This window comes from Triturus cristatus, chromosome 11, assembly GCF_964204655.1.
Source record: "Triturus cristatus chromosome 11, aTriCri1.1, whole genome shotgun sequence".
NCBI lineage: Eukaryota > Metazoa > Chordata > Amphibia > Caudata > Salamandridae > Triturus > Triturus cristatus.
Window position 1 is genome coordinate 318,759,920 of NC_140594.1, and position 19,562 is coordinate 318,779,481.

The 19,562-nt window shown below is 43.3% G+C and overlaps 1 protein-coding gene across 2 annotated transcripts in view; it reads right to left on the bottom strand.

Annotated features, from left to right (window-relative positions):
- Window positions 1-19,562, bottom strand: part of KSR2 (kinase suppressor of ras 2) — a 1,474,574-nt gene that overhangs the window by 282,501 nt on the left and 1,172,511 nt on the right. For both annotated transcript variants that reach the window (XM_085636251.1, XM_085636250.1), the window contains one exon: window positions 12,251-12,347. In XM_085636251.1, coding sequence (XP_085492377.1) covers window positions 12,251-12,347 — 97 coding nt within the window. The remainder of the gene's footprint in view (window positions 1-12,250; window positions 12,348-19,562) is intronic.

The window sequence follows — 19,562 nt, forward strand, 5'->3', positions numbered from 1 at the left end:
GTATATTTGGTAGATAGATTAAATGATCTGAAATGAGGTGGATTGAAAATTAGACTGCCACTAAAATAATTCCCCTTTACATATGAAGCACTGCCAGACAGTCATCGGGTTGGGGTTGATCTACCAATCTGCGCAAATAGGTCAAAAGCAGTTTTATTGAAAACTATCCTAATGCCAGATGTTTGCCATTGCTTTTTAAACTGTAGATTATTGATTGGAGTTTACTTTGGATCAGTGGTGCATACATTATTTTCATATGTACTGTTTGAATTCATAATGAAGCAAGATTTAAGCAACAATGTGATGAGAGAAATACAGGAAAACATGCTAAAACATTAAAATACATATGCAATCCTAATATGGAGATGTACAAAGAGACTGGGTTCCTGTGTAGGTAGTTGTTTATCAATAAAGTACATATGATAAGTACCAGTCTAGATGCCGACCAAGTGCTGGTCAGCTTCATGCTCTGGCTCCTCCACCATCTGATCTTCACATTCCCACATATACAAAATGACATCCCTAACATTCCACATAGAACTAAAATTCCATGCTCTGTAGCCGTGAAACGAGAAGGGCATACAAGAAAGATTCCAACGCATCTCCTTCCTTTACAATGAATACATGAGACATGTAGAAGCAGAGCTGAACGTGGGTCCCTCCTTCATAATGACTATAACACTTAGACATGTCTGCACAGTTGGACTTTAGTAGGAGTAGTGACACTTTAACCAGAACACAAACAACTTCCCTTAAAACCAAGACAACAAACCACAGACAGAATTCGCCCCAAAACCAATGTAAGATGAAACTTAATGCCAGTTGCACCCATCCGTGTGTTTTGACATTCCACGTAACATACGTCAGAGCACATCCCTCTCATAGGGCATTCAGTGAACATACCCGGGCACTTACTCGGTCAGAGTGCACTCCGTACAATCAGCACATTTGCAGTCATCCCTGTTTTGTTCATTAAATATCACTGACACTTACCCCAGTCCTAGGGCATTTCATGCACTTCAACTCCCATTCCACTTGTGGGACCATACAGTGCATTTATCCCTGTAGAGGGCAATTTTGCACTTCAACCGCTACTCAACAAGCAGGACTTTACACTGCACCCATCCCTGTCACAGGGCAATTAACGGCATTCAACCCCCACTGAATTACCAGAGTGATGCACTGAACTCATTCCTGTCACAGGGCATTTCATGTACTTTAACTCCCACACCACTAGTTAGACCATAAATGTGGTATTGCATGCAATGTAACTTTTGTAAAAAAATGCCTCCTTTTGCATCATAACCCCATTTTTTAACTGATGCTGTTAGTTTGTATAACTCTGAGCACTGGGACCCTACTACACAAGCCCCAGTGCATGTGCCCTGACCCCTAAATGGTTAAAATCCTGATTGAAACATTTAAGTTACCTCTAAGTCCCTTGTATATGGTAGTTTTAAAACTGCAAATTCGACCTTGCAAAACTTATTTTTTCCCAGGCCTAAACCTTCCTTTTAAATACTTATAAGTCACCCCCAAAGTAGGCCCCAAATGCTCATAGGGTAGTGTGCATGCTATTTAAAAATAAGGACATGCACTTAGGTTTTCCATGTACCGGCAGTAAAAATATATAATATTTCAATGTGGCAAGGCTTGCTCTCCGATAGAAAAGCTCAGGGTTACATTATAACACTTTATTAATGGCAGCTGTAACTCACACCTAGGCCTGCCCCTACTTTTGCCTCAGTAGTCAGAGTGGGGGGAAAAACCTATTTCAAAATGGGTTTGCAGTGGAGAATCTATTTTTTCTAGACACACCGAAGAAGTGTACTCAGAGCTCTACCTAGAGAAGAAAGGTTCTGTTCTGCCATATTGGATTTTGGCAGAATAGTGACTGTGGGATTGTTCGGTGCCAAACCCCCTGAAGGTGATGTCAACTGGATAGGGTTGGCCCTGGGAACATTCTCCCTTTTGGTCAGGAAGTCTTCCCTACCATAAGCTAGTGCCAGGCTTAAAAGTAGCACCACTTTGAACCTTCTTCAGAACACCTCTGGCCCTGTGGAAGAAAGAACATGGAGTGCACCTGGTGCTGAGCCTGTGAAGAGAAATCTGAGGTCTGGATCTGCTCCCCACTTGTTCACAAGACAGAAAAATTGTCTCCAATGGATTGTTGGATAGCCTCCTGCCAGCTCCAAAACACAAAACATGTGCTGATCGCAGCTGACCATTTTCCATTGGATTTGCCCTTGACCCTGCTGGTGGCTTCTGGGAGATTGATCCCAACACTGAAGTGTGACCAAAATATCCTGGACATGTAGCTGGTGTTAGAGCATATTCTTCCCCTTCAAAATTCCAAGTCTGGACACTTGGATATTTTTTCAGAACTTTTTCCGAACTTTTTGCCAAATGAATCATAGGCTAGAACCTGACCATCACTGAGCTGTCATACTACCAGTCAGACTACCACTCAAGTTGCTGGTTTGTCCGTCTGAAAGGATCCTGATGTCCAGGAACACTTTTATTTCCGAATGTAGAGGACGTTCCCGGGACCAACGCTCCCAAACAGCACCCTAATTACGATGACATTTTCCTGGGCCTGGACTTTGGACTTCGTCCACTCAAGAGATTCCTGCCTTTGACATGGAGAGTCTCGAACTTCTCGCCAGAGCTGGGCATCCCACGAGGACCTGGGCTTCAGCTGGCTGCAGGTCGACAAGCCCATCTGCGGATTCAGCCTGCAGCCCAACATGTCGATGGCCTTAATGACATGAACTCCAGAAAAATAACTAAGCCAGAAGATAAACTTTCCATCAGGATGAATCTGGTCCTTATTTCTCACCCACACTCCAACGAGGCCAGCCTTAAGTTTTATATTTGACCCAGTCTAGCACAACCAGATATTCGTGGCTGGTGCTTTTTGCTTTTTGCCACTAGAAATATCTTAAAACTTTGAAAAATCATATGGTTTCCTACATCAGACTTTTGTGGATTTGGTATCTATCTGTTCATTACATTTTAGCCTATGTTTATTATTTGGAGTGGGATTCTTATTGTGTTTTTTTCTACTTTATACCTATTTTGCTACTGTTAAACCGTTTACACATTTCCCCTAAGTTACGCCTGTCTGCTCTGTGCTATAACTACCAAGGTTTGAGCTCGGGTTTAAAGTATTGTGACCTACATTTACGTATTAAGAAATAGTGCCAATCTTACTTAAGGAGGACTACCAACCACTTTAACTAGTAATACACTTTCTCACACCTATGCAATCACCCTGTCCTCGGGCATTCTACTATTCTGCACTTATGCTTTCTTAGGGTACTCCACACAACCTACATCACTGCAATGCCTCTGTTCTAGGACACAGCTGCATTCACCCTGACATAGAGTGACAGAGTGATCCATGCATTCTACACTTCTGCACTCACCCTGTCATATGGCACTCCATGCTTATACTGTTGAATTGAACCCTTTTTTAGGGTAACCATGTGCTTCCAACTCCCACAACATTATTTTCAAACATACAGTACCTCCATAAAACTGACTTTCAAAATGTTGCTCTATACAGCTACAAGAATACATTTAAATATGGTAGTTACTCAGACCATTCAGAACACCACAGCCAGACTCGCCCTTTGCGTTCTTCGACAAGAAAACATCACCCAACATCTGTGAGACCTCCACTGGCTCCCCATCAGGAAGAGAGTAACCTTCAAGCTGCTCACCCATGCCTACAAATTCCTCTACAACACCGGACCCCAATATCTGAGTGAGAGAATTTCCTTCCACGCACCCAAGAGAAACCTCCGATCCGCAGAACTCGCCCTCGCCCTCACCCATGCCTACAAATTCCTCTACAACACCGGACCCCAATACCTGAATGAGAGAATTTCCTTCCACGCACCCAAGAGAAACCTCTGATCCGCAGAACTCGCCCTCGCCGAAACCCCATGCATCTGCAGACCCAGAACGGGCGGAAGGGCTTTCTCCTACATCGAGGGCAAGACCTGAAATGAGCTCCCGATTGACAGACGCGCCCCCTCTCTAAACATCTTCAGGAAGACGCAAACCTAGACAGTGGAACCCTTTAGAACACAGCACCTAACCCGCTATCCCTATATGTTATATTTATTCTGGAAATACCCAGGAGTTTGTGTGCACACTGTTAAAGCACCCACTGTCACAGTGCAATTCAACAGCTGGAGGATCACAATTTTAAACAAAAGCTAAGGTGCACCACTGTGGCATAAACAAGGAAAAGGAATCAGATCTGTGTTCCAAGGTATATTCTTTCAAATTCTTTTTTTATTCACATCGGATAAAAACGATCAGGATGAGCAAAACAGCTGACGCGTTTCGTCCATACACTTGGACTTCTTCAGGGCATAGCTAGAATCCAAGAGGATTGAAGTCATTCTGTTTACAACATGTCAGAGCGGCCGGGGATATGGTACCTCCTGTACACTTTGCTATTCCATCGGGCAAGCAAGGCGCCCTTCACAGAGGTATACACACAAGTGTGTAGTGAAGATATATAGAACTAGAAGCCCGGTCCAACCAAAATCCGGTGGGCCCAAAGATAAAGGCAGAGTGGCATGTACGACCTCGATAAGTCGAAGAGCTCCGTCAGAACGTCTCCCGTCAAATCACAAATGGGCGCCCATTCTAGCTGTGCCCTGAAGAAGTCCGAGTGTTATGACGAAACGCGTCGGCTGTTTTGCTCATCCTGATCGTTTTTATCCAATGTGAATAAAATAAGAATTTTAAAGAATATACCTTGGAACACGGATCTGATTCATGGTTTATGCTACAGTAGTGCACCTTAGCTTTTGTTCATCATCTTCAGAAAGACGATCAAGACCTGGCTCTTCGACCGAACGGACCTGCTCCCCTCCCCCCAGTGCCTTGAGACCCTTACGGGTGAGTAGCATGCTTACAATTCCCTGATTGATTTATTGATTGATTGACATCCACAGTCCTTGCCAGGATGAACCACAAAATTCTATAAATTAAACTGTCCTGAACTCTCTGGTAACTTGGCACAAAAGCAGCCACACTTTACTTAGAGGCAATATGTAAAGTATTTATGTAGCAAACAAACGGTAATAAAGTGAAAACACAAGACAAGAAAAATCTAAACCAATTTAGGAAAATAGGGAACATTTTAATTAATTATTTGACACTAAATCGACAAACATCCAGTCAGTAGAACCAGAGTTCTACATTTTTTAAAGTTAAAGGTAAAAACAAGCACCTAAAAGATTAAAGAGCCAACCACAGACATCTACTTGTACAAGACCGGAGGAAAGGCACATGGTCAGGCCAACCGTGATGGAGAACAGGCCGGATACAGGGAGCAGGTTAGTCCTGCTGAAAAAGTTACATTCTCAAAGTGTGAGTGAAGAGTTGCGTTTTTTGGTAGAGGAGGCCATGAGGAGCTGGGAAAGGATAATCTCTGTAGCACAAAGAGCAGGTTGTGCAGCATGGACTGTTGTCACTGTAGTGCGAAGAACCAGTTGGCATTACCAATGGTCATTGCTGGAACTGCACGTTGGCTGTCACCACGGACTGTCCCAGTCACGAAGAGTCCACAAGTTGAGGATTTCTCCTGTTTTTGAAAAGGAGTGTCTACTTATGCCAACCAAGGGACCAGGACCTACAGAGGAACCTCTTGAAGATCAGTGATGCATTCTACTAGAGGTCAGCAGGGCTCATGCAAGGCCCAGTTGCAGGTCCAGGGAGGTGCAGTTGCAGCAAGTTAGGTGGGCACGTGCAGGGAGGCCTCTGGAGCTTTCTGTGTCCCTCTTGCTCAGTACAGTTTGTCAGCCAACTGATCCTTGGAGTCACTCAGGTTAGCCTGTGTTTAAGGGAGCAGGTCAAGTCTTTCTTCTCAGACAGCAGGGCAGGCCTGAAACAGAGGACTCTTTGGCAAACAATTCAGGCCTCAAGTCGCAGGGCAGTCCTCTGGGAAACAAGGCAGGCCTCAAGAAGCAGGGCAATCCTCTGGGAAACAAGGCAGGTCTCAAGCAGCAGGGCAGTCCCCTGTGAAATAAGGCAGGCCTCAAGCAGCAAGTCAGTATTTAAGGGAACAATGCGGTCCTTCCTCTTGTGATGTCCACAGGTCCAGGAGTGTACTGAAGTGGTGTTCTGAAAGTCCAATATGTATACCAGATGCCAGCCTTTAAAGTGAGAGTACATCCAGGGCTACAACCACATCTGGTTGTGGAAAGTTCTTCCCTTCCCCTGTCAAGACTCCAAGACGCCTGGGGCGGCAAAAGACTAGTATCAGGCTCCTCTGTGCATTCTGGAGGCAAAGCCCTTTGAAATGTAAGTGGGGCTGGGTGGGTACAACACCGCTCCCAGTCATCCAGGCAGAGTGACCCATCCTGCCTACAACTAGTCCCCTTTGTCTTACTGTCTGGCAGGAATACATAAACCCCCAAAGCAGAGCCATTCACTGTCATGCTACCCAAGTCATTGGCAGAGGCACAAATGGTTACGACAAGAAAATTCCTACTTTCGAACATTGTCATTTTCCAAACTATTACATAAAATGTAACTTTACTATTAAAGAGGAGTTTAATTTACAAATAATTTGAGACTAAACAGTACATTTATACAAGCTCCATTAAAACATTAGCATTTATTAAATGTAATAAGGCAAGCCAATGTTGTCCAATGGGAGAGGCAGGCCTTACGGCACAGAAAAACGAATTTATGAGGTTTTCACTACCAAGACATTTTAAACTTAATTCCACATTTTACTTTTTAAACATAATGCACTATGCCTTAGCAGTGACTTATATTTATAAGAAAGGTAGGTTTTGGCCTGCCAAGGGGTTTATTTAGCCTGGTTGAATTGGCAATTTAAAACTGCAGTAGAGGCTGTAATGGCAGGCCTGAGACAACTTCTAAAGTGCTACTTTAGTGTGTGGCTTGATGAGTGCTGCAGGCCCACTCGTGGCATTTAATTTACAGGCCCTGGGTACCATGGAGTACCATATACTAGGGAGGTATAAGTAAATTATAGGTGCCAATCAGGTGTAGGCCGATTTTACCATGTTTTAGGGAGAGAGCACACGCACTTTAACAATGGTTAACAGTGGTAAAGTTCACAGAGTCCTAATGCCAATACGAACAAATTAGGAATACAGACCCGTTAGCAAGGGCCAAGTCAAACAACATGCTTGTTCCTCTTTTCCCTTTCTATGACTGACTACCTGCCCACGAAACACACATCCATAATTCTCAGCCTTTGATAGCTCATCCATTACATCACTGAACAGTTGCTGGGATATTCACCGGAACACTAGTACTGATTTTTGAAAAGTGTGCAGATTGTCAAATTAGGATTTCTGCACACTGAACAAATCTTTTCACTCTGCTGAAATCCAGGCCTCGGTCTTGAGTGTTCAAGTAACCTGCTGACTGGCAAAAAAGTTTTCCTTTCTCATTATTTTGTTAACTTTATACATTGTACGATGGGTCTCTTCTGCAATCTTGAGACCCCTTTCTATTTCAAAGAAAATAGGCTGTTAGATGTTTGTTGGCAATGGTAGGGCATCCAGCAATATCTTTTTTTTCTTTTTTCTTCTTCTGCACATTGTGTCTTATTAAACTCATCATCAGTGTAAAGATGTACAAATAAGCTGTGTTCACTGGTAGATCCTTGTTTAGTAATAAAGCACAGGTAAGTACCTGTCTGGATGCCCCAACAGGAGCTTGACAGGTTTCTGATTACTCTCCTCCTCCAACTGCTCTTCACATTCAGAAATACACAGGATGACATCCCTGACATTCCATAAAGAATGAACATTACAGACTGGGCAGCAGCAGCAGACAGAGAAGGGCATAGAATAAACAGGCTCAAACACTTATCATTTAGAAATGTGTTAGAAAACGCGCAGGCTCTTTGATAATCTTACCGACATGAAATGTAAGTAAATTATTTTTAAGTCTGTGATGGTTTCTCTGAAGGCACAATACGAAATTATTTCTTGTTCCCGTTAAACATATCAAATTTTTGTGTTCAATATTTTTATCACAGGGTTTTATTTAATTGTTACACTACATTACACTTCCCACTTACTCCATCAGGCCGTGCACAGTCTATGTTCATTGCAGGATATCAAAGAGTGTGAATGAAAAGCTGTTCTGAAAATAGACTGGGTCATGACAGGGAAGCAGCCGTGACATGCAAGATATGCGCTGTTCAAGTACATTTAGACAACGGTGTATATTATGATCAACAGTTAATGTATGTTTCAATCAAATTCATTATTATCCCATTTGGCTGACCACAGCGGTTGGATGGGCAAGCGGACCAACATAAAGAGGGATTACTTGATGAACATAGGACCCCTTCTTCATCAAGCTTTTAAATTTACACCATATGGTCAGAGAAATATTATATTCAAAAGTTCTACTGAATATTATGCCTGGTGCACCGGCGTGGCTAGCCCTCTGGCCTCCTTTGGCGGTCCCTGCGTTTGCCACCCTGCAGCGGCCGCAATGAAGAGCGGGGGGGGGGGGGTAGCAGCCGCCCGAGATGGCAGGTAATAGCGAGGGGAGGCCACCGCCCCCAAAACTCGTGCCGCCCAGGGCGGACCGCCACCCACTAGCTACGCCAATGGCCTGGTGAAACTGTAGGGAACCCAGAGGGACCACAGGCCCTCCGTGTCCAAAACAATGTCCGCTATCCTCTCTATGATCAAAACCACCCTCATCATTTGATCTTTGAAAAGGAAAGAATAAAGAAGAGGAGGATGGAGAGGGGACATGGAATAAGAAGTGGGCGATATCAATAAACGAAAATGAAAAGGTGGATGAATATAACAAGGATGTAAGTTGAGAAGGAATAATGTGTGAATGGGGTGAGCAAGAGTGAGAGAGAGGACGTAAACGTTTTGGGGCAGAAAAATGTGATCATTAGAGCAGTAGTTTTGACTCGAAAGCAATAAAAAGTAAAATCCTGTGAAAAATTAAACAAAAAGGAAAGAAAAAATGAGTTCTATGCAGAAACACTTTGGAAATGAATTTGAAAAAGAACATGCGAAAGGTGCAATGGCAATGCAGAAGAAGCTGGTTTTGTCACAGAGTCTTTGTAAGAAATAGAATTTCCTTTCCATACGAGCCAGAAGGTTAAGAGACTCTATTATATACCCTATTACCCATCAACACTGAAAGGAACTTTTTGATTTTGAAATGGTGTTTCATTTTCTAAACCTGAGTTCGGATCTTCCCTGTTGAACTAAAAGTTATTACTTATAACAAAGACCGTCTGCTTCAGCTTCTGGGTCGCCAATGGGAACAGCGCAGCAAGCGCGGGAGCTGAGCCTGGCAATCTTGTCGGAATCGTGAGGCAGTAAATCATCCTCTCTGACCAGGGCCAGAGGGACACCAAATGCAGAACTGCCAAAAATGTCCAAACCAGCCCCGCTCCCTTCTTCAGCTTTTTCTCTCTTTCCTTACATCCATTTTCTGTTCCTCTCCTCATTGTCTGTCCATTTTCTCTTCTTCTGACCTTTACCTTTCCTATTTGTATCTTCCCTTTCTCTCTCTGCTCATGTCTCTGCTGTGCCTTCTGCAATAAAATCTGATTGACAACGTGATGAAAGGATTAGCGGTGGCTGTGGGCATTCAAAAACCATCTTTCTATAGATACAGTGTTCTGGGGAAACAACCAGTCCGGCCCTTTTCATGAACACTGCTAAAATGACTAATTATTTAGTAAAGCCTGAATGTACTTCTTGTTCACGTAAACATTTTAATAAAACATTAGATTTTACTCTGCTTGTAAACTCCTCTTTTCCCTAGAGGACAGTCTATTTTGCTTAGATTGTCTTTACTGAATTCAGGGGCGTAGATTTGGGAGCTAAGGGGGTGTGTTTGGATTGTTACACCCCCCTAATAAGTGAACTTTTTAATAAAACGGTCGGTACGGGACCCTTCATTTGAGTATGGTAAGGTGTTTGTCAGATTTCACCATGGATTTTTAAATACTCACTCAGACAAACACATACACTTGTCTCTATTTAGAAGGTCTTAAAATATGGTTATTTTACAAAATACTGTGTTTTAAGTTTCCCCTGCACAATCCGCACTCCTTTTCCTTTCCATTGACCCTTAAGTCTGCCTCATGCGCTGCTTCTCAAATAATGATTAACGTGATATGCCAGCGTGATTGTCAGAAAATCTGAAGCTCACATCTCCCCCAGTCTTACTGACCAAGCTACATCCCTGACTGAATTGTGGCTAGTAAGGTCTTGATATTAAGGAGCCATTACAGAAGAAAGTTCCAAAAACACAACAGAACCTCTGTCTGCAGCGGTACTGGAACAATTTTCAGAGTGGGGGTGCTGCCATCAGTGTTAAGTCATATGGACTGTGAAAAATCCAGGTGTCACACAAATAACCAGTGTAGCAAATGAGACACGACAATTCAGCAGGAAAGTGGTAGGGATGTGGTATGTAGCCGGTGACTCATTTTGGAGCACGGTGTTGCAAATATATTACTAAAGCATAGTATGGAATCGCATTGCCATTTAAAGACAGCTAATTTTCCACGGAAATGACCACAAACTTCACACTTTTACTACTACAATTATACAACTCACTAATAATCTGTGGAACTTGCGTTCCACCTAATAGTTATCATTTGCCCATCACCAATAAAAGTGTTTTAATTTGTTTTGGTCCTATTAAAATCTTTATTTCCATTACACTTTAGAATGAAAAAAAAAGTTGTTTCATTTGTGCATTGCTAACTGCTTACATATTTTGAAATATTTATACAATTAATTTACAGGAATTTAAGTGTTGTGTGTTAGAAAAAAACTGACCACACAGCCTATCCTCTCACAGTCCTTGTACCCCAGAAAGATTGTCCTATAGTTCACTTTACAAAATCCTCTAACATTGAATCCTCTAATTTTGCAGGCAGATAAAAAAGGTATACACCAATGTCAATGCTAAAAGAATAAGCATCAATGTGTCAGAAGACATAGCCTGACATTAAGCCTCTCTCTTTGAACTAACAGCAAATGTGACATCATAAAAATAAAATTTAAAGGCATAATTATTGCTCATTCACCCTCTGAGTGTTGCTGCAGCCCCCTGCACCCATACATCCATTGCCTATGTCTGTCTGAAACTCCGGCATCTTAGCCACCAAATTTTGAGCTATGAAAATGGTCATCCCGCTGCCAGATTACTGTTTGTGTCCATCATTGTGTCTGTCAAAGTGTAGTGCTAACACCACCCAAGCTTGCATCATTTAAGCTACCACATCTACAGTGGCAGATTCACCATTGTGTTTGGCACAATGAAAGACCTCCTTGGAGACGGTAGCAGAATTTCACTGAAAGTTGGGCTACAATTCCACAAGATGCTCGATGAACCTTCAGCATATTAGCGAGACAAGATAACTGCCCCATCAATCTGTTCAAATCCTCCCATCATACATCCAACTATCCCTCCTGTCTACATCTGAGTACTGAAACCCAAGGGGGATAGAGATGCGGTCTTTGCATGGAGACCTTACCTGCTGATATTGCTTGATGTGACATCCCCTGCTCAACAAACTATGTCTTGTACTAGACAACACATGTATGTTTATCATTTGCTCCATGCAGTTTTGTTGCTAAAGCTATTAGGGGCAGCCACAAAGCTTTTCGCTTTACAATAATCTCATAGACCAGAAAAGCATATTTCTGATTTAAAATTCAAAACACCTGCATGAGTTTAGCACTTGCATATTGTACAGAATGAAAGTAAACCTTAATTACAAATAAAATGCAACAGGTACTGGAAAAATAGCCTTTTAGAATGAAATATACATCGTTCAGGAATGTCGGCGAAAGAGTGGCGTGTTAAACGAGTTACAAAAGACATGTAATGCAAATGTGGATACAATATACAAAAAACATGTTGGGTATCCATGTGTATAAATGCACCTGCTAACCATGTCTAAGTACTACACTCAAATTCATCTGGTACACGTTTTTCAAAATGTGACAAACATCACCAATCATTTAAGGTTTGTATAGAACTGTGGATGGTGTGGTACAATAATTAACAGTATAGGCTAAAAGTCCAAAATTCCACAATATTCAGCGTTAGAACACAATCATGTATGGCAGAATGTGCTTGCTATACAAATTACTTTGTACACTGCAAAACGGAAGAAATATTTAAACATAGTTCCAGCTTTAACATTTATGTCTTCAAATAGAGCATGTCCCTTGCTTACCTTTACGATTTCTTGAGCGATCTGTCTGGTCTTATTTACATCCAGGACGATTTTGGCATCTCTCACTACAGAGTATAGAGTCCGCCCCTTGCACAAACTGTAAAGTACAACAGAGAGGAAATAGTAAGTAGGTCCTTCTTTTAAAGAAAAGAAATCACAAAAACGACTGAAAGCAATTGTCACATTCGGACACAGTGAAAACTGTGCACGTCATTGTCTGCTTGCACATCTAAGACTACTGCTTTATTTGAGTTCCTTATGCATATATTCAGTTATGTTGGGCTGTAATACACAGCTGCCTTTTAGTAATCCTTCTATTTTATAAGTGCAAGTGTACCACTGAGCCCACAAACATTAGGACCGGTTCCAAACAACTATTTCTAGAAGATTTGGAAAGACTGATATCTACTAACATTTGTAGTAACATTTTTAAAAGCCTTGTCTTCGGCTACCTCTCCTGCTTCCGTAATACACTCAGCGTTTTTGTTTGTCCAATTGCGACTGGGGCTAAAATCCACCAACGAGACATAATGAAACATCCAGCATTTCAGGCAATTTTGTGTTTCACACTCAGATTCTTGAACTTTCTTCCCAAAAACCTAAGGAAGTCTCAACTCATTGGCCTTTATCATTGTCAGGAAATATTTGGCACGCCTGAAATTTGATAGTGCTTGCTGTAGTCTTGGAAACTTAACTTTGAGCCTGGCACTGATTATTTTAGAAATTAAGCTCTGGTTCATTGGTGATATGATTTAAGTCATATCACCAATGAACCAGAGCTTAATTTGTAAAATAATCAGTGCCAGGCTCAAAGTTAAGTTTCCAAGACTACAGCAAGCACTATCAAATTTCAGGCGTGCCAAATACCATGGCTGCATAGTCTTGATTCCTCCTCATTCTTCCTTTATCTGCCATCAGAAAGTCTCAGCCATTCAGCCATTTACCTTTTTTATTCTTTTACATCCCGGCTCTCTTCTTTGTCAGTGTGTTCCCTTTTTTATTTTCCTCTTCCCTCTGTCCCTTGTGGATGTGTTATGTGTTTGATGTATGCATGTTCTCTTTCACATGCTTTTTTTTTACTGCTCTTTTGATATTGCATTTTATTTAAATATCATATAAAATTAAAAATAGAGCTGCAAACTTCAAACATATAACACACCCAGATTGTCTAAAGTCACATCATTAAAAACAACTGAACCTGATAGTTTACAAATGTTTTTTAATTCTACCTTGATTCGCTATTTGAAAAATTGAGCTCTGGTCTGGACATTAGGATGGAGAATGATGGGGGGCTGGGTAAGAGCGTCTGTGTGCAATGGAGTGGAAAAAGACTTTTGTACTGGCCGCTGAACACAGTACAAATGAGCCTGACAGTAGGAAAGACAGTTTAGACCATTAATGAGTTCAGAGTGAAGCTTCTTCCACACTGGGTGGCTGAGCCAAAAGATGAAGTTATACAACAATTAAAATATACAGATTTTAAGTGCTGGGGGTGGAACCCATGACCAATCGCGGCCTGCTAGAGGAGGGTGGCAGTGTGAAGTGGGGAAGTTTGTGACCTGTTGGTGCAGTCGATCACCTGGTGGCTCACATTGTATCTGGAAATGAAGGATCAAAGAAAAATCAATGGCAGAAGGTCCTGAAAAAGAACGCTCCTCTGCAAAAAAAAGCAGAGGCAATATCTAGGCAGCTATTTGTCTCCAATTAAAGACGTCAGGAGGGCAAATATCCTTATTTATGTTCCCAAACATTATTCAGCATGGGCTCAAACTAGGCCCATTTGGGTGTTTAGTTTGATGACCACTGAGGTGGTAATGCTCATACTGAAGCAAGGAGGTTGTAAAGGAGATTTATTACCATAAAGAAGAAAGAAGGTGCTGGCCAGGGATGATACCTTTTGTGCTGGAGTGACGCTGCTTCACTGTAGGTCAAAGTACGAAGTACTGAGGAATGGGTTGCTAATGCATCAAATAAATGCTGGATAAGCAAACGAACTAACAAGGGAAATGTATGCACTACTCACAGCAAAGTACAAATGTATATACTGACAAAAACCTTAGTGTTTTGCATTATTGATAAACGTTTCCTCCTCTACCCAGACATCCTTACTTCAGCCTATACCCTAGCATACCCCATACCCTGCCTATACACTGATGATGCTTCCACCCCACCTCTACCCCTCCTATATAGGAGGGGTAGAGGTGGGGTGGAAGCATCATCAGATGTCCCAACCCCTGCCTACGTCCTAGTATCTGCACTTCTCTCTAAACCCTTTTAACTCTTCTCTACATATATACCAGTGCCTGTACCTCAGTACCCCCACCTACACAACAGTACCTCTATTCCTACTTCTGCCTCCATATCTCTACATACCTCTACTCCTGTGTAGTGCATTCTACCTCTAACTCTACCCATTCCCTAGTATCTCGGCAACTGTCTATACCCTAACGCATTACCTCTATCTATAACAGAGTGCCCTTAGCCCTACCTTTGCACTAGTTTCTCTTACTTCTGCTACCAATGACCTAACATCTCTTCCCCTGCACATACAATAGGTACTCGATTACAATCTATACCTTAGAACCGCAAGTGCCTACCTACAGCCTAGTACTTCAACTTCAACATTCCGTCCATCAATTGCGTGTCTTCAGTTTAACTTTGAAGGCAACAGGGTTTAACTCTAAGAAGGAGCACTTTAGTGCCTTCACAGCTGTCTTGCTTTGTCTTCAGAACACCTGAGCAAGACTTCAAAATACCAGGACACAACATGAACACTCTTCAAAATCGGACTCTACACACTTTAGAATACCAAAATACACCATAAACAAAGCTCAACACTCATTTGCCAAGTAGAGGGAAATATTTATGTCAGCAAGTTTCCATATATCAAAAGGCAATAATGCACATGCAAAATAAATGCATATAGTGAATATATGTACACAAGAATAAATGCACAGAAAGGTTACTGCATGTACACAAGAATGAGTAACTAGAACTTGGAATACTTCACCAGCTGTGTGTTTAGCATCATCCTTGCCAGCACGACTGGGGAACCGGTTGACATTCTCAAGCAGGGAGGTCTCTACCAGGCACAAGAAGCATGAGCAGTGCATCCACACCCAGTCATAGCGCCAAGATGTCCTCGTCTTTATAGTTTTTACTAACACGGAGAGAGGCTTCTAAAAACTCCCCTTCTCTTCATCTGCACTGTAGGTTCTGGCTACACTCTCTGTGTCAAGATCACTCAACGGAGCTGGCCAGACTCCAATGAGAGCTGAGGCAGAATTTTTCACATTCTCATCCTTGGACACTGTATGCATCCACACTATTTGTTCTAACAGCTTGTTGGACTTGACCCTTTTTGCAGGGTCATATCAGAACTTTTTGCGTTCCTCCTGTATTTTTTCTGACCTATTGTTGGTGGTTTTCTGACTCTGGGCACTTTATCACTGCTGTTCAGTGCTAAAGGGTATGTGCTCGCTGTTGTTAACTTGGTAAGATTGGTCTACACCTGTTTGGCATACTTAATTTACCCGTCAGTCCCTTGTAAAGTGGTATCTCATATACCCAGGGCCAGTAAATTAAATGCTACTGGTATGCTTGAAGCGCCGCCTTGTGCCATTCACCAGCGTAGCCTTTCAAACCTGTCTCAGACCTCTGCCACTGCAGGGACTGCGCGCGCATTTTACTGCCGCTGTGACGTGGCACATAAATTGGTTGCCACGTCAGTGACTCCCCTGTTACTACATATCAGTCACCCCGAAGGTAGGCCCTAGCTAGCCCTATGGGCAGGGTGTGGTGTAGGTAGAAGGTAGGACATGTGCCTTAACTGTGTGGCAAGTCCTGGTAGTGACAAACAGCCTATTTGGTTTCTCACTGCTGTGAGGCTGCCCTCTCATAGGGATGCATTGGGGATTCCCTGATATGTGCTTCAGGGGTAATTCCTGATCGGAGAGGGGTAGCATGATCCAGTTTGGTATGGTTGGAATTTTGGTGATAAAGGCTGCATATTGGTGTTCACATATTTATTATCACTATTTTAGAAATGCCACTTTTAGAAGTAGGCATTTCTGTGTGCGATGTGTCTATGTGCCTGCCTGTTGTGTATTGACTGTCTGTCCTTGAAGTGATAGGGGCTGGGAAGGTTTAGTGGCTCCAGAGAGTCTGGATGAGTCGGCGATAAGCTGAATAGGCCTGGTTTGCATTTGGAGTGGTGGGAGGAGTAGCACCTGCACCTGTATAGGGCTGTGCCTGCCTTCCACCATGATGGCTCTGCCCCCTGTGGCGTGTCTGGGGCCAGGGCTTACACTTACAATAGGGAGTGTTGTGCACTGTGAGGAGATTTTTAAGGGCCCCCCAGAACTGATTTGGACTGGGCTTAGAGCCCTAGGCCAGGGGAGAACAAAGACATATGCCCTATAATTACTGGGGCTGTGACCCCATGTTTGTGTGCTTACTTGGGACTGCGTGGACTGCAGTGTGCCAGGAGGAACAGCCACTTGGGACTAGCCTGCTGCCGCTGGGGAGGCTGTAAGGTCTGCTGAGGGACCCTGTGTGCTGGCCTGCCTGTGTCCCACTCTCTTTTGTGTGAATTTGGACTTTTATTGCTCTCTGAGCGCACGGGTTGAGCACTGTAATTTAGTCTACGGTCCACGGGGTGGGTTCACTCTGAGTGACAAGGAAGGAGACAGCCTGCAGGAGCACTGTGGCCAGGGAAGTGCATGTTGGGTGTGTCAATTTGAGTTCCAGGAGACCGAGGGGTGGGCTCCAGCCGTGAGGTCAGCGAGCGCCGTCACTCTGTGGTAAGGATGCTGCCGAACCCGATGGAGATTTCCCTCCGTGGTCACCAGAGCGCAAGAAGTCAGGCAGAGGACACCTGATCGTGGGCGGGGCTCCTGTGAGGAAGTGGAGAGGCCGCAGGTTTCCTCAGCCTGGTTGTGGGCAGGGTCAGAAGCGAGACCAGTCGGGCCTTGTGGATTCCGTGGGCATCCGGTGAGAGGGACCGCGCCTCACCAGGGCGAAGGGAGCAGCCGCTGAAGCCAGTGCAGCCCCACCCGAGTCCTTAGAGCGCGAGGTTGCACTGGCATTGCTGGGCAACCAGCGCAGCTGCCGGGAGTCCCTGACATCACAGCCAGGTGGCTGGTGGGCCACGCATGGCAGCAGGGACGCCTTCCCCGAGACAGCAAGGAGAGGCTCTTCAGGTGCCCGGGCGTAGCCGCTGCTTGCACGATAACGGGAAATGGCCTGAAATGAAGCAGTAGGAGGCTGCAAGAACGACCGTTCCACTGGCCTGGCACGGCAGTTGCCCCATGTTGTAGTGGGCAGCTGCCCTGAACAAGTCCGGTGAGTGGGATCCCGGAGAGGTTGCCGCATCGAGGAAGGGCTGTCCACCCCTCCCCCGCTATTGAAATTTCCTGAAACTACCAGATGCACGGTTGTAGGCGCCCTAAAGCCTAAGCAGGGGGGAGATAGTGGCTGCATATGGTAATGAGTTGGTGATTCCTGTTTTCTTGGTGCTTTACCCAGCTTGCTATAGTTCGTGCCCTGATGTTATGATGTGGGTTGGTCTGCATCCCCTCAGGAAGTTGCATCCATATGTTCTGTAATGGTTGTATGCATTTTGGATGGCATGAGATTTCTCTAATATGTGCACGCTACAAGTGTTCACTATGGTGCACTGTGGATGATGTGTTTTACATAAGGTTTTATGCTTAAGACAATCCTGCCAAGAGCTACTGGTGACCCCAATTGTAATTATCGTGACAAGTGAAACTCCGATCTCAGCTTTCTGGACTAAGTAGCTGAAGAATTTGAGCCAGTTAACACCAAGCCAGCTGAAGCAGAGCCATCTTGAGAGGAATCTCTTGCCAGCAAGTCAAAGAATCACTATTTCAATGGCAACTTATTACACTTTAGCCTGAATTCCAATCAAGTTGATTTCATGGTTTGAAAATCCATGTCCCCTATTTCTGTCTAGCACTAAATGCCCTCTGCATCTGAAGTATTGTATGGAGACCCAGTCTCAAACTTAAGTCTGAACATAGCCACTATTCAGAGAGTTTCATATTAGTTTTGCCCCCAAAACATTTAGCATTTGGTGAAGTGGAGTCTAAATGAGAAATTTTACTGCATATTAATTTTTAAGAAGCCAAGAAAGGAATCTGCCACCCCCACATGGAAATGTGTTGTATTTGCTCCTTTGAAAACCCTACGCCTACCTGTTCTGTAAGTGACTCTGGCAGCATCAGGTGTCACTAACACACTATATATATCCATGATGATCTTAGATGTATGTTCCACACGACAAGCTATTTTTTTTATAAACAGCAACAATTTCCCTTTAGTATTATGTGCATGCAGGGTCCTCAACTACAACTACCATCCTAAATAAAAACCACCGTGCAACTTTGAGCTAGAGGTATGTGTTCCCCATCTCCCACCGCTTTCGTGTCTGCAGATGCAATACTCCAACTCGTGTTTACAGAGAGAAACTGGAAGCAAAGGGCATTGTGGAGTATTGAAGCAAGTTGCTGTGGCAACGTATAATCTGAAGTCTAAAGGTTTCCAATGAAATGCAATGTTTAAAGGTGCAATTCCATTTATACACTTACAGCGAACTCAGGTAATTTTCTTCTGTTCGTTTAATTTAGGAATCTGATTGTACTGTTGGTGCAATTGCCAGTTTCTGTTACTGCATTTGAACTGGTGGCTCAGTTATCTGGCTTGCAGACTGAAAATCTGGGTTCTAACCCTGATTCTAAATCCTATTTACTTATCCCAAAACTTTTACTCAGGGAAAATTACTTTATCTCCTTGTGCCTCTAATTATAGATGTGAATGGTGTAAAAGACAATCTACAGTGTGCAGTTTAGTACTGCTTCACATGCCCTAAGTCCCTATCACATATTTTTTGTGGAATGCATGTATGTATGTGGTATTTCAGTAGTGCGAACTTAATCCAAAAAGCAGAAGAACACTGTACAAGGTCAAACAGAAGCATAATGTCAAAGAATGATGGCATGTAAGAATGTAGTGCCCTACACACCCACAGATGTTTCCAGGGTTTGAGATGCCCCTGATGAGGTCAGAAGGCTCGTTCTACACCAGCTTCACTGCTTGGAGCTATGTTCATGCTACATCATATACTTAAAGTAAACGACTTATCGTCTGTCTGCCTCTCTTACTCATGGAATTCTTGTTGGGCTGTGCCCCTGTGTTATTATATTAGGTGTCAGGTTGTTGTTATTTCATTGTTGTTTGTTTATAGGACTTCATATGAAACTTCTGATGTTTCTAAGCATTATAAGTATTA